Source organism: Manis pentadactyla, chromosome 1, assembly GCF_030020395.1.
Source record: "Manis pentadactyla isolate mManPen7 chromosome 1, mManPen7.hap1, whole genome shotgun sequence".
NCBI lineage: Eukaryota > Metazoa > Chordata > Mammalia > Pholidota > Manidae > Manis > Manis pentadactyla.
This window is the reverse complement of record NC_080019.1, coordinates 141652579-141674320: the sequence shown is the minus strand read 5'-3', so window position 1 is coordinate 141674320 and position 21742 is coordinate 141652579. Positions and strand designations below refer to the sequence as shown.

Here is a 21742-nt window from a genome sequence, read left to right as displayed (position 1 = left end):
AGGAAGAAAGCTCCTACAATAAGAGAATTTTTTTGAAATATTTTTTATACCAGCACTTGTATATGTTAATATTTTATGTGTGGTGGATATGCTGGATCTTCTTCTATTAGATCAACTAAACATAGCTCTGCTTTGGACTGATGGATTATTTATTTACCCTTTGAGAAAATAAAGATTACTGAGTAGGTTTTAAGTTAGCATTTGAAATTCCCTGTAAGTCTCCGTATCTGGTATGTCAAGTGATTAGAATCTGCCTCCCAGCATCCTTTATTAGGGTACACCTTAGAATCTGTAGGAACAAAAGCCAAGGTACAATGAAAGAGAATAGAGAAGATAACAGAGGAGGTAAAGATGACAGTTAGTTTGCTAATGTGAAACATGTTTCTTTAGAAATTGTTGTTCATGTCAGAAGTATTGACTGAGTTTAAAAATGAGTGAAGTTGACTGCATTCCTATAGGGATTTTTTAGTAATCCTTTAAAAGGCTGTTTTAAGCATTTTGTTTTTCAAAAGTGTAATTTTCTTTAGACAATTATCCTTAAAATTGCAATTCCATACGCCATCTTGCAGACATTAATAACTCACCTGGATTTCAGGGTTCTCTAAATATACCTAAACTATGACTCCCTAATTCAAGAAGTAAAGTTGCAAGTTTTATTTTTTATACTTAAGTTGATTTTGTTTTTGAGTCTTAGGAAATTACATCAATGTTGATGAAAATCTAGTGCAACTCTTTAAAGAAATAATTGGTAAATATTATTTTACAAAATTAAAAAAAATTTTGTGGTTAAGGAATCATATTATATCCCTATTTGTTTTAATATACTTTTATAACCTAAAAACATATTTTTAAACACAAAAATAAGGTTTTAAAAAGATTTAAAACCTTATTTTGATAATATAGATTTTTCCCTTCAGAAATTTAAATTAGGAACAGAGGAAGTTTTTTAAGCAAGGTGTACTTTATACAGTTATAAGAGTGTTTTTGAGTGGTTATTTCAATAAGGAAATGTGCTTCTGTTCTGAGTAGTGAGGTTACAGTTCAAGCAAATCTGTAAGCATCTGCTATTTCCATGTTATATATAAAGAAATAAAGTGTGATTACCATTGATTTCAATACTATATAATTTGACCTAATATGTTGAAAATCCAATACTAGATGAACTGTGTTTCCATAGCAATAAAAAATATTCACAAGACGGACCACCCAAATATTGTTTTTCACAGTTCAAAATATTTTTCCAAAGGCCTTTGTCTGTGAAAATGGTCCTAGCAGGTGAAATAGCCAATAAATTTCTAGACCTAAATATTTTGTTCCATTAGTATAGGCATTAATAAATAAAGGTTATTTGTGAATCTTGGAAATCTAAGTGTATCTCTAGAGAGTTGACTTGAAATGCCATTATGTACAAATTGTAGAAAAACTTCATCTCAATTGCAGCTACACATGGGAGTTTAACATTTGTAATGAAAAGGAAAGGAAGGACAGTATCATTATTCACTCAGTAATATTTTGAAAGCATTAGTGTAGCTTTAAAATTTTGAAAGCAAATTCATTTAACCAATGGATCTATATGGAATATTTTCCACAGGGAACAGAAATGCTTTATTTTAGATGGCTTTAGAGAGAATTAACCTCTGATGATTCTAGTAAAATAATAAGTTGGCTAAGTGCTCTAGCTTTGTTTTATTTTGTTTTTCTTCTATTTGGGATGATGTTTTGCTGGAATTGTGTCAGATCCTGTCAAGAAATGTATAAATTGGAGATTATTTTAAGTTGAATTCTCAACTAAAACTAGACTCTGGCTTAGTTTGCAACTTTTCTTACTAATTTAGAAAATAAAGTAATTGATTTCTCCATAAATTAGTAACAATTCTAATGTAATTCCAGGAGCCAGTGTGGAGGAGAATCATCAAATTTAGAAATGGTGCTTATGCTGACTTTCAAATTCTACATTAATGGATCCAACTTGGGCCAGTGTAATATTATTTTATGCATCAGGGATTATGCTAACCTATAAAGAATAGATGTATTCATACTCATTTTACAGATGAAGAAATTAACATTCAAAGAGTTTAAGCAGTTTTTCCAAGTTCACATAGCTGAAAGATTTGAGCCAAAATAATCTATTCTAGAATTAGTAAACTTTCACCATAAATGCTGCATTAGTTCTTGCTTGTTTTTTTTGTTGCCTGTGCTATTCCCTTCTCTGGAATCTGATTTCTCCTACTTTTAGCCGTCCTTGTGTTCCTCTTATTTTTCAATATTACCCTTGTTGATATTTCCATCTCCCTTAGTGAGCTGGCTTCAGGATATTAAAGCCAGGGATTTTATTTCATATTCTTTGTGTTACCAATGCTTAGCACAATTCGTAATATAATATAGGCCCAATGTATAGGCAAACTGGCGGACAAGAGAATGAGAGAATTTGTACTTTAGGATATACAAATATTTTTGTTCGGCATTTTACAGAAGGTAAAGTCCTCCTATTTGCATGTTAAATGGACATTTTACCAAAGGGCAAAAATAGGAAACATGGACTCAGGTAACCAACTTTTACCCTCCAATCCCTTTAGTTACAGCTCCAAATGAAATCCTGTCTGATGTGAGTCGGTTGAGGTAATTCCTGCAGTTAATGCCCTAGGAGTTTCTGCAGTATTTGGTCCCATGACAGGAGACTCTCTTCTGTTTGAGGTTCATATTATTAAAAAATGGTGGGGGAAGGGCAAGCAATATTGTTTCTAAAATTTAACTTATGCCAGTTTTAGTCTTTCTTCTATCTCTGGGGGCACTATAATATATTAGATTCTGTAGGAATATTACACCAGGGATGTACCTTGAGACTTCTACACTTCCATTCCATTCAGTACTAGTAATCATTTCAGATGATAACAGATACTATCAGTGACACCCATTTAATTATTGGTGTTATTCTAAATTTTGGCTGGAAAAGGTGCCCCCCTCAATCTTTAGGTAGAATTATTTCAAAGGAAATTAAAATGAAATAAAGTAGCAAAAGACAGTGGCATGATCCATTAATCATGTAGGTATTTTCATGCATTCTGTATCCCTTGTATTCTTTATATAATTTCAGGTGAAACTACTAGTTTTTCTGTAAAGTGTGGACTGTTCTTACAGTTATTCCAATAAGTGTGTGTATTGAGGAGATGTGTATAACTCAGTAGAGGATTTTTAAGTCTACTTTTTACACAGTGTGTAATTAATGGATGCTGTCTTCTTATTTGTAACAAATATCTCCTAGTAGGATGAAGTTCTGACAGGAAAATGACAGGATTAGTGCCCATGACAGGATTTATATTAATAATTGGGGGCTGTCTGCTCCTTAAAATGTAAATGGAGCTTAAATGCAAAGATAATTAAGAGGCAAGGCTCTTTTAAGAATATAGGTATTCTTTTATTAATATAGGTATGCTGTCATGGCTAATATATAGACCCGACCCTCACCTTGGACAGATGTCATCCAATTGTCCATTAATATTCACTGTGCATCTGTCAACTACTGACTGAACTTGTTCCTCTTACGCTTGTAGCACTTTTTTTTTTTTTTTTTTATAATAATTATTTTTTATTGAAGGGTAGTTGACACACAGTATTACATTACATGAGTTTCAAGTGTACAACACAGTGGTAGAACATTTATATACATAATTCTAGGTTCCAGCTATCACCCTACCAGGCTGTTACAATATCTTGACTATATTCCTTATGCTATACATTACATCCCGGTTACTAATTTATTTTACCATTGGAAGTCTGTCCTTTTTTTTTTTTTTTTTTTTTTTGTGAGGGCATCTCTCATATTTATTGATCAAATGGTTGTTAACGACAATAAAATTCTGTATAGGGGAGTCAATGCTCAATGCACAATCATTATTCCACCCCAAGCCTAATTTTTGTCAGTCTCCAATCTTCTGAGGCATAACAAACAAGTTTTTACATGTAGAACAAATTCTTACATAATGAATAAGTTACATAGTGAACAGTACAAGGGCAGTCATCACAGAAACTTTCGGTTTTGCTCATGCATTATGAACTATAAACAGTCAGTTCAAATATGAATACTGATTTGGTTTTTATACTTGATTTATATGTGGATACCACATTTCTCTCTTTATTATTATTATTTTTAATAAAATGCTGAAGTGGTAGGTAGATACAAGATAAAGGTAGAAAACATAGTTTAGTGTTGTATGAGAGCACATGTAGATGATCAGGTGTGTGCCTGTAGACTATGTGTTAATCCAAGCTAGACCAGGGCAATAAAACATCCACGTATGCAGAAGATTTCTCTCAGAACGGGGGGGTGAGGTTCTAAGCCTCACCTCTGTTGATCCCCAATTTCTCACCTGATGGCCCCCCTGCGACTGTGCCTGTCTTAGGTTGTTCCTCCCTTGAGGAATCTTACCCGTCTCTGGCTAACCAGTCATCTTCCGGGGCCATACAGGGAAATGTGAAGTTGGTAAGTGAGAGAGAAGCCTTATTGTTTGAAAAGGTTAGCTTTTTACTTCTTTGCATATTTATGCCCTGTGGCTTCTATGCCCAGCATTTGTCTTGAGGTATCTTTACCACTTGGAAGAATTATGATACTCGGTAAATTTGATATGAGGCACAAATTCTATTTAAGGGTTGTAATTAGGAAGGAAGAAGAAAAGCTATAGAAGTAGCAGGCGGAAGAAAACATGGGAAGATTGATTATTTCTTTGATATATCTTCTTGTAGAGTAACTTCAGCATGTATAGGTTTTAAGCTACTACTTAAATTGCACACACACATTAACATAATAGGAGTATAGTTACATAACCAAAGCATATCTGTAATTACCAGCCATCTGCAGTGTAACCAAGAAAACCAGTTAGGCACCTTAGGCATTTGTGAATGATTTGTGAAATCTATGATATGGTGGATATTGTCCAACTGAACTTGAACAGTCTGAGAGAAATCAGACAAATTAAAACAACCCATTCCTGGGGACTGTTCACATGCCATATGTTCTTTTAACAGTAAATAGTCTGTAGTTGTAAGAGTTTGGAGCGCTACAATTTGCACTTCTCCAAATTCTTGGTTGAGTTCCAACAGTATAGATCCAGTCAAATTTGTTGTTTTACTGTATGCACAGGCCAGCTTAGATATCTCCTTCATTCCCATGGCAAGTCCAGGAACTGGTGGGATGAGTGCATCTACAGCTGTAGCAGTGCGTGGATCTTTGTTGGGGTTTTTTGATGATCATCTTCTGGCATGAGTCTTCCAGAGAGTGCAGATGTTGGAAGTTCTTCTTCATATCGTATCTTAGTTCATTTTCGGGGTAGCCCAGTTAGGCTTTGATCCTCTGTATAAACACAAACAGACCCTTTGCCTACACTTTTATATGCCCTTTATACCCTTGTGTAGTACTCGTTGGAGGTTACCACACAGGAACTGCCCTTTTTTTTTTGCTTTGTTTTTGGTATCACTAATCTACACTTACATGACGAATATTATGTTTACTAGGCTCTCCCCTATACCAGGTCTCCCCTATAAACCCCTTTACAGTCACTGTCCATCAGCATAGCAAAATGTTGTAGAATCACTACTTGCCTTCTCTGTGTTGTACAGCCCTCCCTTTTCTCCTACCCCCCCATGCATGTTAATCTTAATACCCCCCTACTTCTCCCCCCCTTATCCCTCCCTACCCACCCATCCTCCCCAGTCCCTTTCCCTTTGGTACCTGTTAGTCCATTGTTGAGTTCTGTGATTCTGGTGCTGTTTTGTTCCTTCAGTTTTTCCTTTGTTCTTATATTCCACAGATAAGTGAAATCATTTGGTATTTCTCTTTCTCCGCTTGGCTTGTTTCACTGAGCATAATACCCTCCAGCTCCATCCATGTTGCTGCAAATGATTGGATTTGCCCTTTTCTTATAGCTGAGTAGTATTCCATTGTGTATATGTACCACATCTTCTTTATCCATTCATCTATTGATGGACATTTAGGTTGCTTCCAATTCTTGGCTATTGTAAATAGTGCTGCAATAAACATAGGGGTGCATCTGTCTTTCTCAAACTTGATTGCTGCATTCTTAGGGTAAATTCCTAGGAGTGGAATTCCTGGGTCAAATGGTAAGTCTGTTTTGAGCATTTTGATGTACCTCCATACTGCTTTCCACAATGGTTGAACTAACTTACATTCCCACCAGCAGTGTAGGAGGGTTCCCCTTTCTCCACAGCCTTGCCAACATTTGTTGTTGTTTGTCTTTTGGATGGCAGCCATCCTTACTGGTGTGAGGTGATACCTCATTGTAGTTTTAATTTGCATTTCTCTGATAATTAGCGATGTGGAGCATCTTTTCATGTGTCTGTTGGCCATCTGTATTTCTTTTTTGGAGAACTGTCTGTTCAGTTCCTCTGCCCATTTTTTAATTGGGTTATTTGTTTTTTGTTTGTTGAGGCGTGAGAGCTCCTTATATATTCTGGACGTCAAGCCTTTATCGGATGTGTCATTTTCAAATATATTCTCCCATACTGTAGGGATCCTTCTTGTTCTATTGATGGTGTCTTTTGCTGTACAGAAGCTTTTCAGCTTAATATAGTCCCACTTACTCATTTTTGCTGTTGTTTTCCTTGCCCGGGGAGATATGTTCAAGAAGAGGTCACTCATGTTTATGTCTAAGAGGTTTTCGCCTATGTTTTCTTCCAGGAGTTTAATGGTTTCATGGCTTACATTCAGGTCTTTGATCCATTTTGAGTTTACTTTTGTATATGGGGTTAGACAATGGTCCAGTTTCATTCTCCTACATGTAGCTGTCCAGTTTTGCCAGCACCACCTGTTGAAGAGACTGTCATTTCGCCATTGTATGTCCATGGCTCCTTTATCAAATATTAATTGACCATATATGTCTGGGTTAATGTCTGGATTCTCTAGTCTGTTCCATTGGTCTGTGGCTCTGCTCTTGTGCCAGTACCAAATTGTCTTGATTACTATGGCTTTATAGTAGAGCTTGAAGTTGGGGAGTGAGATCCCCCCTACTTTATTCTTCTTTCTCAGGATTGCTTTGGCTATTCGGGGTCTTTGGTGTTTCCATATGAATTTTTGAATTATTTGTTCCATTTCATTGAAGAATGTTGCTGGTAGTTTCATAGGGATTGCATCAAATCTGTATATTGCTTTGGGCAGGATGGCCATTTTAACGATATTAATTCTTCCTAGCCACGAGCATGGGATGAGTTTCCATCTGTTAGTGTCCCCTTTAATTTCTCTTAAGAGTGACTTGTAGTTTTCAGAGTATAAGTCTTTCACTTCTTTGGTTAGGTTTATTCCTAGGTATTTTATTTTTTTTGATGCAATTGTGAATGGAGTTGTTTTCCTGATTTCTCTCTCTGTTGGTTCATTGTTAGTATATAGGAAAGCCACAGATTTCTGTGTGTTGATTTTGTATCCTGCAACTTTGCTGAATTCCGATATCAGTTCTAGTAGTTTTGGGGTGGAGTCTTTAGGGTTTTTTATGTACAGTATCATGTCATCTGCAAATAGTGACAGTTTAACTTCTTCTTTACCAATCTGGATTCCTTGTATTTCTTTATTTTGTCTGATTGCCGTGGCTAGGACCTCCAGTACTATGTTAAATAACAGTGGAGAGAGTGGGCATCCCTGTCTAGTTCCCGATCTCAGAGGAAATGCTTTCAGCTTCTCGCTGTTCAATATAATGTTGGCTGTGGGTTTATCATAGATGGCCTTTATTATGTTGAGGTACTTGCACTCTATTCCCATTTTGCTGAGAGTTTTTAACATGAATGGATGTTGAACTTTGTCAAATGCTTTTTCAGCATCTATGGAGATGATCATGTGGTTTTTGTCTTTCTTTTTGTTGATGTGGTGGATGATGTTGATGGACTTTCGAATGTTGTACCATCCTTGCATCCCTGGGATGAATCCCACTTGGTCATGGTGTATGATCCTTTTGATGTATTTTTGAATTCGGTTTGCTAATATTTTGTTGAGTATTTTTGCATCTACGTTCATCAGGGATATTGGTCTGTAGTTTTATTTTTTGGTGGGGTCTTTGCCTGGTTTTGGTATTAGGGTGATGTTAGCTTCATAGAATGAGTTTGGGAGTATCCCCTCCTCCTCTATTTTTTGGAAAACTTTAAGGAGAATGGGTATTATGTCTTCCCTGTATGTCTGATAAAATTCCGAGGTAAATCCATCTGGCCCGGGGGTTTTGTTCTTTGGTAGTTTTTTGATTACCTCTTCAATTTCGTTGCTGGTAATTGGTCTGTTTAGATTTTCTGTTTCTTCCTGGGTCAATCTTGGAAGGTTATATTTTTCTAGGAAGTTGTCCATTTCTCCTAGGTTTCCCAGCTTGTTAGCATATAGGTTTTCATAGTATTCTCCAATAATTCTTTGCATTTCTGTGGGGTCCGTCGTGATTTTTCCTTTCTCGTTTCTGATACTGTTGATTTGTGTTGACTCTCTTTTCTTCTTAATAAGTCTGGCTAGAGGCTTATCTATTTTGTTTATTTTCTCGAAGAACCAGCTCTTGGTTTCATTGATTTTTGCTATTGTTTTATTCTTCTCAATTTTATTTATTTCTTCTCTGATCTTTATTATGTCCCTCCTTCTGCTGACCTTAGGCCTCATCTGTTCTTCTTTTTCCAATTTCGATAATTGTGACATTAGACCATTCATTTGGGATTGCTCTTCCTTTTTTAAATATGCTTGGATTGCTATATACTTTCCTCTTAAGACTGCTTTTGCTGTGTCCCACAGAAGTTTGTTGCTTAGTGTTGTTGTTGTCATTTGTTTCCATATATTGCTGGATCTCCATTTTGATTTGGTCATTGATCCATTGATTATTTAGGAGCGTGTTGTTAAGCCTCCATGTGTTCGTGAGCCTCTTTGCTTTCTTTGTACAGTTTATTTCTAGTTTTATGCCTTTGTGGTCTGAAAAGTTGGTTGGTAGGATTTCAATCTTTTGGAATTTTCTGAGGCTCTTTTTGTGGCCTAGTATGTGGTCTATTCTGGAGAATGTTCCATGTGCACTTGAGAAGAATGTGTATCCTGTTGCTTTTGGATGTAGAGTTCTGTAGATGTCTATTAGGTCCATCTGCTCTACTGTGTTGTTCAGTGCTTCCGTGTCCTTACTTATTTTCTGCCCAGTGGATCTATCCTTTGGGGTGAGTGGTGTGTTGAAGTCTCCTAGAATGAATGCATTGCAGTCTATATCCCCCTTTAGTTCTGTTAGTATTTGTTTCACATATGCTGGTGCTCCTGTGTTGGGTGCATATATATTTAGAATGGTTATATCCTCTTGTTTGACTGAGCCCTTTATCATTATGTAGTGTCCTTCTTTATCTCTTGTTACTTTCTTTGTTTTGAAGTCTATTTTGTCTGATATTAGTACTGCAACCCCTGCTTTCTTCTCACTGTTGTTTGCTTGAAATATGTTTTTCCATCCCTTGACTTTTAGTCTGTACATGTCTTTGGGTTTGAGGTGAGTTTCTTGTAAGCAGCATATAGATGGGTCTTGCTTTTTTATCCATTCTGTTACTCTGTGTCTTTTGATTGGTGCATTCAACCCATTAACATTTAGGGTGACTATTGAAAGATATGTACTTATTGCCATTGCAGGCTTTAAATTCGTGGTTACCAAAGGTTCAAGGTTAGCCTCTTTAGTATCTTACTGCCTAACTTAGCTCGCTTATTGAGCTGTTATATACACTGTCTGGAGTTTCTTTTCTTCTCTCCCTTCTTGTTCCTCCTCCTCGATTCTTCATATGTTGGGTGTTTTGTGCTGTGCTCTTTCTAGGAGTGCTCCCATCTAGAGCAGTCCCTGTAAGATGTTCTGTAGAGGTGGTTTGTGGAAAGCAAATTCCCTCAGCTTTTGTTTGTCTGGGAATTGTTTAATCCCACCGTCATATTTGAATGATAGTCGTGCTGGATACAGTATCCTTGGTTCAAGGCCCTTCTGTTTCATTGTATTAAATATATCATGCCATTCTCTTCTGGCCTGTAGGGTTTCTGTTGAGAAATCTGACGTTAGCCTGATGGGTTTCCCTTTATAGGTGACCTTTTTCTCTCTAGCTGCCTTTAACACTCTTTCCTTGTCCTTGATCTTTGCCATTTTAATTATTATGTGTCTTGGTGTTGCCCTTCTTGGATCCTTTCTGTTGAGGGTTCTGTGTATTTCCGTGGTCTGTTTGATTACTTCCTCCCCCAGTGTGGGGAAGTTTTCAGCAATTATTTCTTCTAAGATACTTTCCATCTCTTTGCCTCTCTCTTCTTCTTCTGGGACCCCTATAATACGGATATTGCTCCTTTTAGATTGGTCACACAGTTCTCTTAATATTGTTTCATTCCTGGAGATCCTTTTGTCTCTCTCTATGTCAGCTTCCATGCGTTCCTGTTCTCTGATTTCAATTCCATCAATGGCCTCTTGCATTCTATCCATTCTGCTTATAAACCCTTCCAGAGTTTGTTTCATTTCTGCGATCTCCTTTCTGGCATCTGTGATCTCTTTCCGGACTTCATCCCATTTTTCTTGCGTATTTCTCTGCATCTCTGTCAGCATGTTTATGATTCTTATTTTGAATTCTTTGTCAGGAAGACTGGTTAGGTCTGTCTCCTTCTCTGGTGTTGTCTCTGTGATCTTTGTCTGCCTGTAGCTTTGCCTTTTCATGGTGATAGGAATAGTCTGCAGAACTGGGACGAGTGACGGCTGGAAGGACTTCCTTTCTTGTTGGTTTGTGGCCCTCCTCTCCTGGGAGAACAGCGGCCTCTAGTGGCTTGTGCTGCGCAGCTGCGCGCAGACAGGGTTTCTGCTTCCTGCCCGGCTGCTATGGAGTTAATCTCCGCTGTTGCTGTGGGCGTGGCCTGGCTCGGGCAGCTACTCCAAAATGGTGGAGTCGCGTTGGAGCAGGAGCTGCTGGGAGGCTATTTATCTCCGTAAGGGGCCTCCCTGCTCCCTGCAGCCCAGGGGTTAGGGTGCCCAGAGATCCCGGATTCCCTACCTCTGGATTAAGTGGCCCGCCCTGCCCCTTTAAGACTTCCAAAAAGCACCCGCCAAAACAAAACAACGACCACAAAAAAAAACAAGAAAAAAAATTTTTTTTAATTAAAAAAAAAAAAAATTTTTTTAATTAAAAAAAAAAGGTGGTCGTTCGTTTTTCTTTATTCTCCGGTGCCAGCCTCAGGCCTCTGCTCACCGGTCTTTCTGCCCTGTTTCCCTAATATTGGGGTCCCTGTCCCTTTAAGACTTCCAAAAAGCGCTCGCCAAAACAAAGCAGCAAAAAAGCAAAAAAAAAAATGGTCGCGCGCTTTTCTTATGTCCTCTGTCGCCCAGCCTCCAGTGCCTGCTCACTGTTCTTGCTGCCCTGTTTTCCCAGTATCGAGGGCCCTGCACTCTGGCCCGGATGGCTGGGGCTGGATGTTTGGCAGCCCTGGGCTCCATCTCCCTCCCGCTCTGCCTGCTCTTCTCCCGCCGGGAGCTGGGGGGAGGGGCGCTCGGCTCCCGCGAGGCCGGGGCTTGTATCTTACCCCCTTCGCGAGGCGCTGGGTTCTCTCAGGTGTGGATGTGGTCTGGATATTGTCCTGTGTCCTCTGGTCTTTATTCTAGGAAGGGTTGTCTTTGTTATATTTTCATAGATATATGTTGTTTTGGGAGGAGATTATCGCTGCTCTACTCACGCCGCCATCTTCCGCCCCCTCATTGTAGCACTTTTACAAGCATTTGTACTGCAAGATGCTTTAATGTGGTATATGATACAAATGGATATTTTAATCATTTTAGATTTTCTAATTTTACTCACCAAATAATATGAAAAAGAAATTTGGATAAAAGCAAGACTTCGTTAATAAAACAGTGCTTCACTCAGTCTAAGAAGAAACAGACTTGAACACATAAACAAAACCCTGAGACAAATATTACTGCCATGCTAGAAAAAAAAGAATAAAATCCTATATATGAAAAAAATATCAGAATTATATGTGTATGTTTGTTTTGCATGCCTCAACAAAATATTAACAAGGTCAGTTATTTTAAATAGTCACTTGCTTATGTTTCTATAAAAGTGATGTCTTGAAGGGAGGAACAGTTTACATTCAGCTAGGAGTTTGGTTTCCTCATTATAAATCTCATGTGACTTTGATATATTTCCTTGAAATACTTAGCACTTACATGTATATCTTTTTCCAGCTGTGGTTGTGTAAATATTTACTTATTTCAGTCACTCCTGTTTATATTATTATCTTCCAACCCAGCAGTTGTCGAAGGAATCCTGCCCTGCCCTTTTCCCTGATGCTGGCCTTGCCTGACCAGTCGTGTTCTATTCTCAGTGTTCTAACCAGGATTCTTGCCAAGGGCAGCCGACGTTATCATCCTAGTTCCTTGTTAAAGCCTCCCTCCGTCAGTCCCTTTCTTCTTTTACCCTCTCTTCTTTGTAACTTTTAAGTTTCCTATGCAGAGTATGGTTGAAACCTGGAAGTTCCTTTTGCCAAGTGTAATATAAACCATGTATATTATTACACGAAGAATAAGAAAAAACAAATTGCTATAACTAGAATGGTGGTTGTCAAGTGGCTGATAGGAACTCAGAATTATAATTGAAAAGTTTTTTTTTTTATAAATAGCAAGTCACAAATATTTATATAGAGTGGAGGTGGACATCTCTTTTAGAGAGAAAGATTGTAGTCAGTAGGGGTCTTTCATCTACAATCTTCTGAGATTTATACATCATACTCTTCCCTGTTTGAACTTGATGTAACTCAAAATCCTGCTTTGGGGACATGAGTCATGATTGCTAGAAATTCAGGGACTTTTTCCGCAAAGTATGTTGGCAGGAAAAAATGGGGAACCAGTTATATTGAATTTTAATTATGCAAACAGTTGTGTAGGTATTAAGGTTCTCAGAATATTAAAAATACCATATAATATACAATTAATAATATATAATCCTGGTAATATACGGATATTTACTCAAAAATCCAAGCTCATATTTGGAGAAGATGACACAAAATAAAAGCTTTCTATTTCCATTTATTCATTATCAACATCGTTACTGAGTTAAGTAACAATGAAGTCCTGTGGTTTGCAGTTAGGTGCTCTACACGTGTGTGGCAAAAGAACATCAATGTCACTGAGTTTGATTGTTTCCTGCTGTTTTTAGCATCTGTATTTTAAAAATAAGGAATCAAAATGAACACTTACACTGTTGGAAATAAGAATGGATAAAGCATGTTTCTCTGATCCTAGTTGTATCTGTAGAATAGCTGGCTAGAACAAGGGTTTTGGAATTGACTATGATTGAATCCCAGCACTGCCACCCTGCAGCTGAATGACAGCTGAGAGTCTCACTTTCCCCATATGGACACCAGATATAACAACACCCACCTCATAAAGATGTTGTGATAAAGCAGATGATGGATAATTAATATTAGTTTTCTTTTCAATTAATTTCCTTCCTGCTGATACTTTATAGTAAAGAATAATTTATTAGTTTTTCTACATATGATGATTGCATTTATAATTTTTATTATTGAGACAAACCACTCACTCATTGTAAATATCACTCAGTAATTGGAAAGTTCTTTTCCTGAAGGTATACATTATGAGAAATAGGAGATTTCTGTGTTTCTTGTTATGATTTCCAAAGGTAATGGCTCTACAGTCAAATAACTTTTTTTTGCTAACCGTCTATTTTCTCTTCACATTATTATATACTCATAGAGTGTATTTTCTTTTGATGTGTATTCTTCATTAGCAAAGTTCAGTGAGATGTCCTGTAAAAAGAAAAATAAAAAGAGTTCAATGGTCAAATAAGTTTGAGAAATGCTGCATATTCTTTGGTGTATCAGAAAACTAAATGTGCATGAGAAAGACTAAAGACCCTGAGAACTACAGCTGTTGCTGAGCAATACTTATTAACAATCTGATGAAAGTGTAGTCCACAGAGCATTTTGAAAATTTAGCCTTTACAATATCAAAAGCATTTTTATTGCTGAAACTCTTTTACTGAATTCTGCTGTACAAACATCACAGTGAAAACTTGGGCCTGAGTTCTCCATTCCCAAAAGTCAGGCTGGCTATGGTCCAGCTACATGGGATTGCAGGTTAGGGATAGAGAGAGTTTTGAGCTCCAGTGTGCTTTAGTGGAGCCTGGGTGATCTCCACGTTCTGTAATTGGCTGTTACTTCCTTTATACACTCTCCCTAGACAGTTTTATTCTTTCCCGTGGTTTCACTCTCCAGCTTGATTCTCATCTGTGGCTCCAGCTGAATTTCTTTTCTTAGGTCAAACTGAGATATTCAGTTTTCAACTTGTCATCTCCATTTAGATATTCAAGAAGAACGCAAACTCTGCTTGTCTCATACTAGACAAATCATCTCCTCTGTCCTTTTTCTTGCCAAATCCCACTCTTTTACTCTCCACCTGCATTGGGACTGCCCTTTACCTGCTGCTCAGATCAGAGACTTGGAATCTCTCTACCTTTTGCTTCTCTTCCATCCTGTGCTTTTCTCATTACCATTTCCCCCACATTGCCAGTGATTAGATCCTGTTTATTTTGTAACTAAATATCTCTAGATCCTTTTCCGTTTTTTAAAGCCTTAATGAAATGTTCTTAGAGTCATCTTCTGTGTGCATTAACCCTTCTTGCTCTTCCAGAGAGCACTTACTTTCCTTGCCAGGCTCTCTCTCAAATGATAAATTTTCTTTAGCCTCTATTGGACTGTTTCCTAAACTAAAAACCAAAAGAGCAAACAACAACAAATTACATCACATTCTCTAAATGATAGAATATTTTAAATGGTTTCAATATGTTTCCTTCAAAGTATTGTTGATGTAGAAAATACAGAATTGTGATGGTTTAAAGTAGAATTAAACAAACCTAGGTTTTTGTCACATATGAAAACATATTTCAGACTATGAAAGTTCTATAATAAGAGATCCATTTCTTTTTAGATAAATATTTTTGTCTCCAGGAATCCTTTATTTCCTCTGTTGAGTTACTCTGGTTACAAGTAGCAGAGACCAACTTGAGAAAGGGTTTGTTTATTTCAAGGTTACAGAACTGTCTAGACACCTCACACGAGTTTGGAAGCAGAGATGGTAAACTGCCCATACGTGCTCTCTATCTCTAACCTCTCCGTCCCAGGCCAGTTAGCTTTGGTGGGAGGTAAGGCTTGGAATTGAGGAGAGGGTAATGGGATTGCCTGCCTCATGACCATTGCCAAGATGGTGGTGTATTGGCTTGTGAGGGCTTAACAACATAAAACAGATTTCTGACTAGTATCCACCCAGTTTAGTCTGCTTTAGTCCAGGTTCATTACCACCAATAATGAGACTTCAAAAATCGAACTTGATCATGCCCATCCCTTGTTTAAAATATTTGAATGATCTGTTGCCTCAGGTAGGTTCCAGCACTTTGGCTCAATGTACAAAGTCCATCACGTTATTACTTCTAGTTACTTCTTCAGGCACATGCTTCCTATCTCTGACGTGCACCTTATACCCTGGCTACACCAACCTGCAGGTCCCACAAATGCAGCATATTCTTTTTGTAGTTGTGTCTCTGGGTGAAATCTCCTCTCTTTTCTTCCTGACTCATTTCTCACAATGAGATAGTTTCATGTCTCAGGATATTGTCTCTCCCTTGCCCAGGCAGTCTCAAATAGTGACTTTGTCTTCTCATAGCAACCTATGCATCCTTATTTCCTATCTGAAATGGACCTTCCAAGTTTAAAATAAAATTTGCTTTAATTAAATATGTTATGTCAGCAGTTGATTCTTATTAACATTAGCCTTTCATAATTACAGCCAAAGCAAAGCTCAGTGATATATTATAATGCTTTATTTTCTGAAGTTTTACAGCAGTTGTAATTGAGTTATCTAAAATCCAATTTAGATTTCATTTGGCTTCAATTTAGCCTTTGTGAGAGAGTATGAGTTTCCAAGTTATTTTTTTCCCCATGTTGCTGGTTTATTTCCTCCTCTTTTGGAGACTGGTTTTATTTAAAGAATTTATACTATGTTTCATACCATGTACTAAACTAAAGCTATTTATATTTCTGATTATAAAACTATTATTCAACTTTCAGATTATATATTTATGTATATATTTATGTATATATCATATATATATATATCTGTGTCATAGTGGTTATAAGCAAATAATATAACTTTTACTTTCACCATTCATTTGTTCATTTAATTTAAAAAATGTTAATTGCAATATTATTAATCAGACAGATATAGATAAACCGATGTAGAGCTGACAGTCTAGGAAAGGTTACATAGCATATATATTGGTTATAATTAAAATAATATCTTTAAGTCCTCTTTATAGATTATTAAGCTTCAGATCATACTACTCAAATAGGTATTTCCTGTCAGCACTTTATTAAGTTTTTCATTATTCAACATAGATTTATTGAGTATCAGTAGTATGTTCAACACTCTGCTAGGCATTAAGGGAAGCAACTGTGAGCAAAGTCAGACCCATAGATCTTACAGACTACTGGGAAAGACAGACAGTATACAAAGCATCAAATGAAGGTAAAGTATAATTTTGGTCATTCTTCCCAAGCATTAGCTATATAGTATCATTTAGGTTCATAAAAGGAACATTTAATTTTTGTTGTAAAGATCAGATCAGGAAGGGCAGACATTTGAAAGAAGAGTGATCTTACATAAACAAGATCATTTTGGGCCCAGATCCTGTGACAGGCTTAGGCCTGTAGCAGCAATATGCACAATGCATTTGTGGAATGAACAGGAGGCTGAGATGAAGAAAGCAGAGAAAGAAGTGGAGCAGGAAGAGTCTGGAGAGCCATATAGGAGAATGAGCACACTGACTCCAGTAGATCTTGTTAAGGACTTTATCTTAAGAGCAGTGAGTTTATTTTAAGAGCCCCTGAAGTAGGAGAGGACCCAGACTGATTTGCATTTCAAAGCTTTCCTCCAGTTCCACTGACACAGAAGTGAAGCTGTTGAAGAGCTTTCCTAAATCCTGGTGGGAATTGATAGTAGTTTGATCTGGGATGGTAGCTGGCAGTAGAGATGGAGATGAGTAGATTGATTTGAGACATTTTGGGGAGGAGTAGGAATAACAAAGGATGGTGGCTAGGAAGCCTGGTTTCTACTTTGAATTATTCATTGAGATTGGAACCACTAGATAAGAACAAGATTTGAGGATCCCTTAAATTAAACCTTGGGCTGTTGAATTTGAGAAATGTTTAATAAATTTGCATATTAACTCTATACATGGCAGCAATAAGTTTGGAATATTTAAAAAAATATTCATGTATTTTGCTCTCTGTTTCAGATATTATAATCTCATTGGAAAAACTAAGGTGCAGACATAGGAAATACTTAAATGACACATACTCTCAGGACTTCATTTATTAAATAACACATAAGGTCCAGAATGTAGTCCCTTACCAATATCATTTTCCATTTAAGACCACATTTAATTATTTAAACTCAGTTATTTAACATTTCATTTTTGAAGTCTATTAAAATATTAGCATGATTGGTAACAAAATTAATTTATTAATAAAAACTATTGGAAATATGTATATATATGTACTTTATTATTTAGGAAGATGAAGATATGAAAGTCTATATAAAGAAGAGATTCATCAATATATTTGAATATAATATTCGTTAGTATACAGCTTGGGTTTTTGCTGAAATGTTGATTGATGTTAGTTAAAAGGAAGATTTCAAGAACTATGCCTTTATTTGTAATACTCAACAATTCTGTGACAAATTCCTCTGTAAACACAGGCACATACATGGTTTAAACAGGCAGGGTGATGGGTTCTGAAATGATTTGTTGGACAAGGGATTTGAAGAGCAGACAGGATTTGTACAGGCAAAGTTTAAGCAAGAGCACTTTCTAAATGGAGGGTCACAAGGATTCAGGAACTGGAGGGTGTAGTCAAGGTGGACAGCAGAAGAATTAGTAAATAGGGTAGGAAGGGTAGGTCAATATTATGCTGTGTTTAAATAAGGCTCTTAAGCCTAGACTTTTGAAATATGACTTTTAATCATTTCCAAGTGGTAATATGAAGATATTTTGTCAATTCTTCTGCAGGCTCCCGTCTTCGCCAGGAAGATTTTCCACCTCGCATTGTTGAACACCCTTCAGACCTAATTGTCTCAAAAGGAGAACCTGCAACTTTGAACTGTAAAGCCGAAGGTCGCCCCACCCCTACGATTGAATGGTACAAAGGCGGGGAGAGAGTGGAGACAGACAAAGATGACCCTCGCTCACACCGAATGTTGCTGCCAAGTGGATCTTTATTTTTCTTACGTATAGTACATGGACGAAAGAGTAGGCCTGATGAAGGGGTCTATGTCTGTGTAGCAAGGAATTACCTCGGAGAAGCTGTGAGCCACAACGCTTCGCTGGAGGTAGCTAGTAAGTAAAATGGGCTTTGGGTGTTTGGTGGGGGGAATGATACAGTGGGGTCAGTTGCCTTGATAATGGTAATAAAAAGCCAAGCCTGAATCCAGGCTTTACAAAATCTCTACCTTTGTATATGAATGCAATCCACAGTTGGTTTGAATTTTCTGTATTTTGCATCCTACCTGGTAATTCGAATGAAATTAGGATTTGCTTTTAGTGATTGAGCCATTTTACTTTCGATTTGGAGTTATTTTCTGTTGAACATTTTCATCAAAATTGATTTATCTCCTCCTTTGTTGCTCTTTAATATATTGAATATATGTTTCTGTAAAAAGCATAGTGTGGGATATTTTTCATTTGTCTTCATTAGGAGAAACAATGTCAACTGGTAGGATGAGATATGGTTTAAACTGTCTCTAATTCTTAGAAATATATTTTACTTCTGGTAAAGCTAGAGCCAGAGAAATGTATGTATTATGCTTCATATTTTATCATCTTGGCTACCATAGTGCCCCCTGGGAGGAAATTGCACACATGTAATCCTCAGGTAATTGATGGTTCACTTTATTTATACAAATACCAAATACAACTCTTAAAATTAAATCAAAAGGATTTGCTGAATAATGATTTAATTTTTATATCTAGAGTCTAGATGTGTAATGTATGTCAGTAAGATTTGGGCTTCTCTTATTTTCAATAAACATGCAAGAGGTAGCCAGAAAGTTTCATTCCCTTCAAAGAATCCTGCTATGTTTATCTATAGATGGCAGAAATTGAGAATTGTAAAGGGATTGAAGAGATATGTGAAACTGTATAAATAATTATGTACATATTTATATGTTTCCCAAGGTGATTGATATTTTGAAATAATTTATGTTCAAAATGTTAATTATATAGTCAGGTTTCATAATCTCTAACATTGTCACCAACATTCAACTAGAAATTACATATTTGAAACTACAGATAATTATAAAATTATAGACATACAGAAGAATTTAGAGACAGATTATTCCAACTCAATCATATTATTAATGTGGAATCAGCCCCAGAGAATTTAGAGGAGTTGCTCATACTCACAGAATCATGCAGTAGTTAAGTTGAGACAGAAGTCCGAAGATGTCTGATAGGAGCATAACATTTAATTAGATAGAATAAAAAAATAATCACTTAAAACTGTGAGAACTAGTCGTTCACATTCTAAAAACGTATACTTGAAACTCATGTTTATATTTCTCTATTCACATTTAATTGCTAATGAACTTATTATACTTTCTGCTTCTGCCTTGATTCTCAGTGAAGTTCTCTGAACTAAATCAGTGAGATGCTTAAAAGCTAAAATCACAAGAGAAGTCTGTTTTACTTTTCTTTGTTTTTGTTTTTAAGCCCAACTTTTAATGTAGTACAAACAAAAGAAGTTTAAATGTTCAGCCTACTGATAAAATAATTTATATATTTTGATAAAGTCATCTTTCAAAGTTATGATATTAGAACCTTTCTAACTTTGACACATTTATATTTAAGAATAATTATTCCCTCTGAAGATCCAATTAAAGTAACATTTGGAAACAAATTTAGGGAATCTAGAGATATGATATAGATAACCTAGGTTGACTTCTATTTTCGGTATATAAGAAACTGAAGTCCAGGAAGGAAGAACAGAGTGATTATTGATTCTCTGAAATTGTAATTCCTTGTAAAGGAAGTGTATACAAACAGAAATATCAAAGATCATTTCCTGTTTCTGTGTTATTTTCTATTCTACTTGTTTCTGGTCATTGTCCGAATTTTTAGAAAAGGTTATATACCTGAAAAGACAATCTAAATGCTTACCCACTAGCTCTTCCTTTTCAAAACATCTTTAGATTTACCTCAGATGATCAAGATACTCTTAATGCACTGGGATTTAGAGAACTGTCTTTTGTAATCTGGCTTTTGTGTAGGTATTTTAAGAGATGCTATTAGTTTCCAGTTAAATTCTTTTTCTAAGCTAGACATTCCATTACCTTGAGAGTTCATTGTAGCAAAAGCTCTTCCAGTCTTAGTCAACAGATACACCAACCATCATATAACTGAAGCCAGGCATAAGATAATTATGTAATTTTTACTGGTAAAATTTTCAAATATGTAGTTCCTTCTTGCATAAATTACAAATTTTAGCATGATATTCCTCCTTAGGTCTCCCAAATGGCTCCAAGCTCCAGAAAAAAGCAATATTATAATCTATTGAAAAAAATTTTATAAAAGTACTTAAAAAATCCTGTAAGATCATGTTCAGTGGTAATTCATATACTTGGAAAGGTGAGATATATAGATATTGTATATTTGTCAAATACATTTTGATAATAATAAGGATAGTTTGATAATGAAGATCTTACTAGTAACAGCGCTTACTTGAAAACCTGGAAAAAGTTTGAGTAGTGTTGCTTCCGATAATTTTATACTAGTTTAATTGCAGTAGTTAAAAGCTTGTTTTCATTTTGATAAATTATATTATTTGGAAACATAAGTTATATGTGAAAAATTAAGTACTCTGCAGTTAAAATGGGTTTTGTGTATTTAAAAATATTTGGAAACTATTACTGAGTAAATTCATGTTTTAGTGTGCTACAAATAGGTATGTAGCAATATAATTCCCATGTATTTCACTTATATATTTTAGGCAATGGTTATTGCACATTCACCAGTTTTAAATGTATTTGTGTCCTAAAATCAAAACTAGCCTTTTGTATATTACATGAATAACCTGGTATGGGGTGGGTGATGGGAAGCAGGAAACTTGGATCATACTTGCTGTAGGTTAAATCTATAAAGTACTCTTATAGTTTGGTTTTATTTTATTTTTTCCTGGAGAATATTACAATATTTTTTTCATATTTTTTTAGTTTAGGCCCCATAAGTTCAGTAAGAACTATTCTTATTCTTCCCAAAGGCTCAGACACAGGAAGACAAAGATTGCATCTAATTTCTCAGTGAGCTGTAGCCCAAAGTAATAGCATTAACAAAAGAGTCTTGAGGCAACATGGGCTTCACAGCACAGTTGTTGGTAATGCTTTTAAAAACATTTATCTCTGTTTTATTTGTCTTTAAACCAAGTTTTACAGCTGTAACAACAACTGGATTTCTTGGTTCCTAACAATTGTCAATCTCTCAAACACACATATGCATTAAGATATGGAGTACCATTTAAAACCTTTGTTTCTTTATGAAAATGATTATGTTCTTGTCTTTTGCATTTTTAATATTTATTTAAATGTAAATAGTGCACCAAAAGTATTGTATATGTTGGTTATCTTTAGAATTATAGGGTTATTTATTTTTATTTCCATTTAAATCCAGTTGTAAT

General features: G+C 36.1%; 1 protein-coding gene across 8 annotated transcripts in view; it reads left to right on the top strand.

The window, feature by feature from the left end:
* ROBO1 (roundabout guidance receptor 1) overlaps positions 1–21742 on the top strand; it is a 1078818-nt gene that overhangs the window by 729763 nt on the left and 327313 nt on the right. For all 8 annotated transcript variants that reach the window (XM_057501821.1, XM_057501817.1, XM_057501808.1 and 5 more), the window contains one exon: positions 18085–18411. In XM_057501821.1, coding sequence (XP_057357804.1) covers positions 18085–18411 — 327 coding nt within the window. The remainder of the gene's footprint in view (positions 1–18084; positions 18412–21742) is intronic.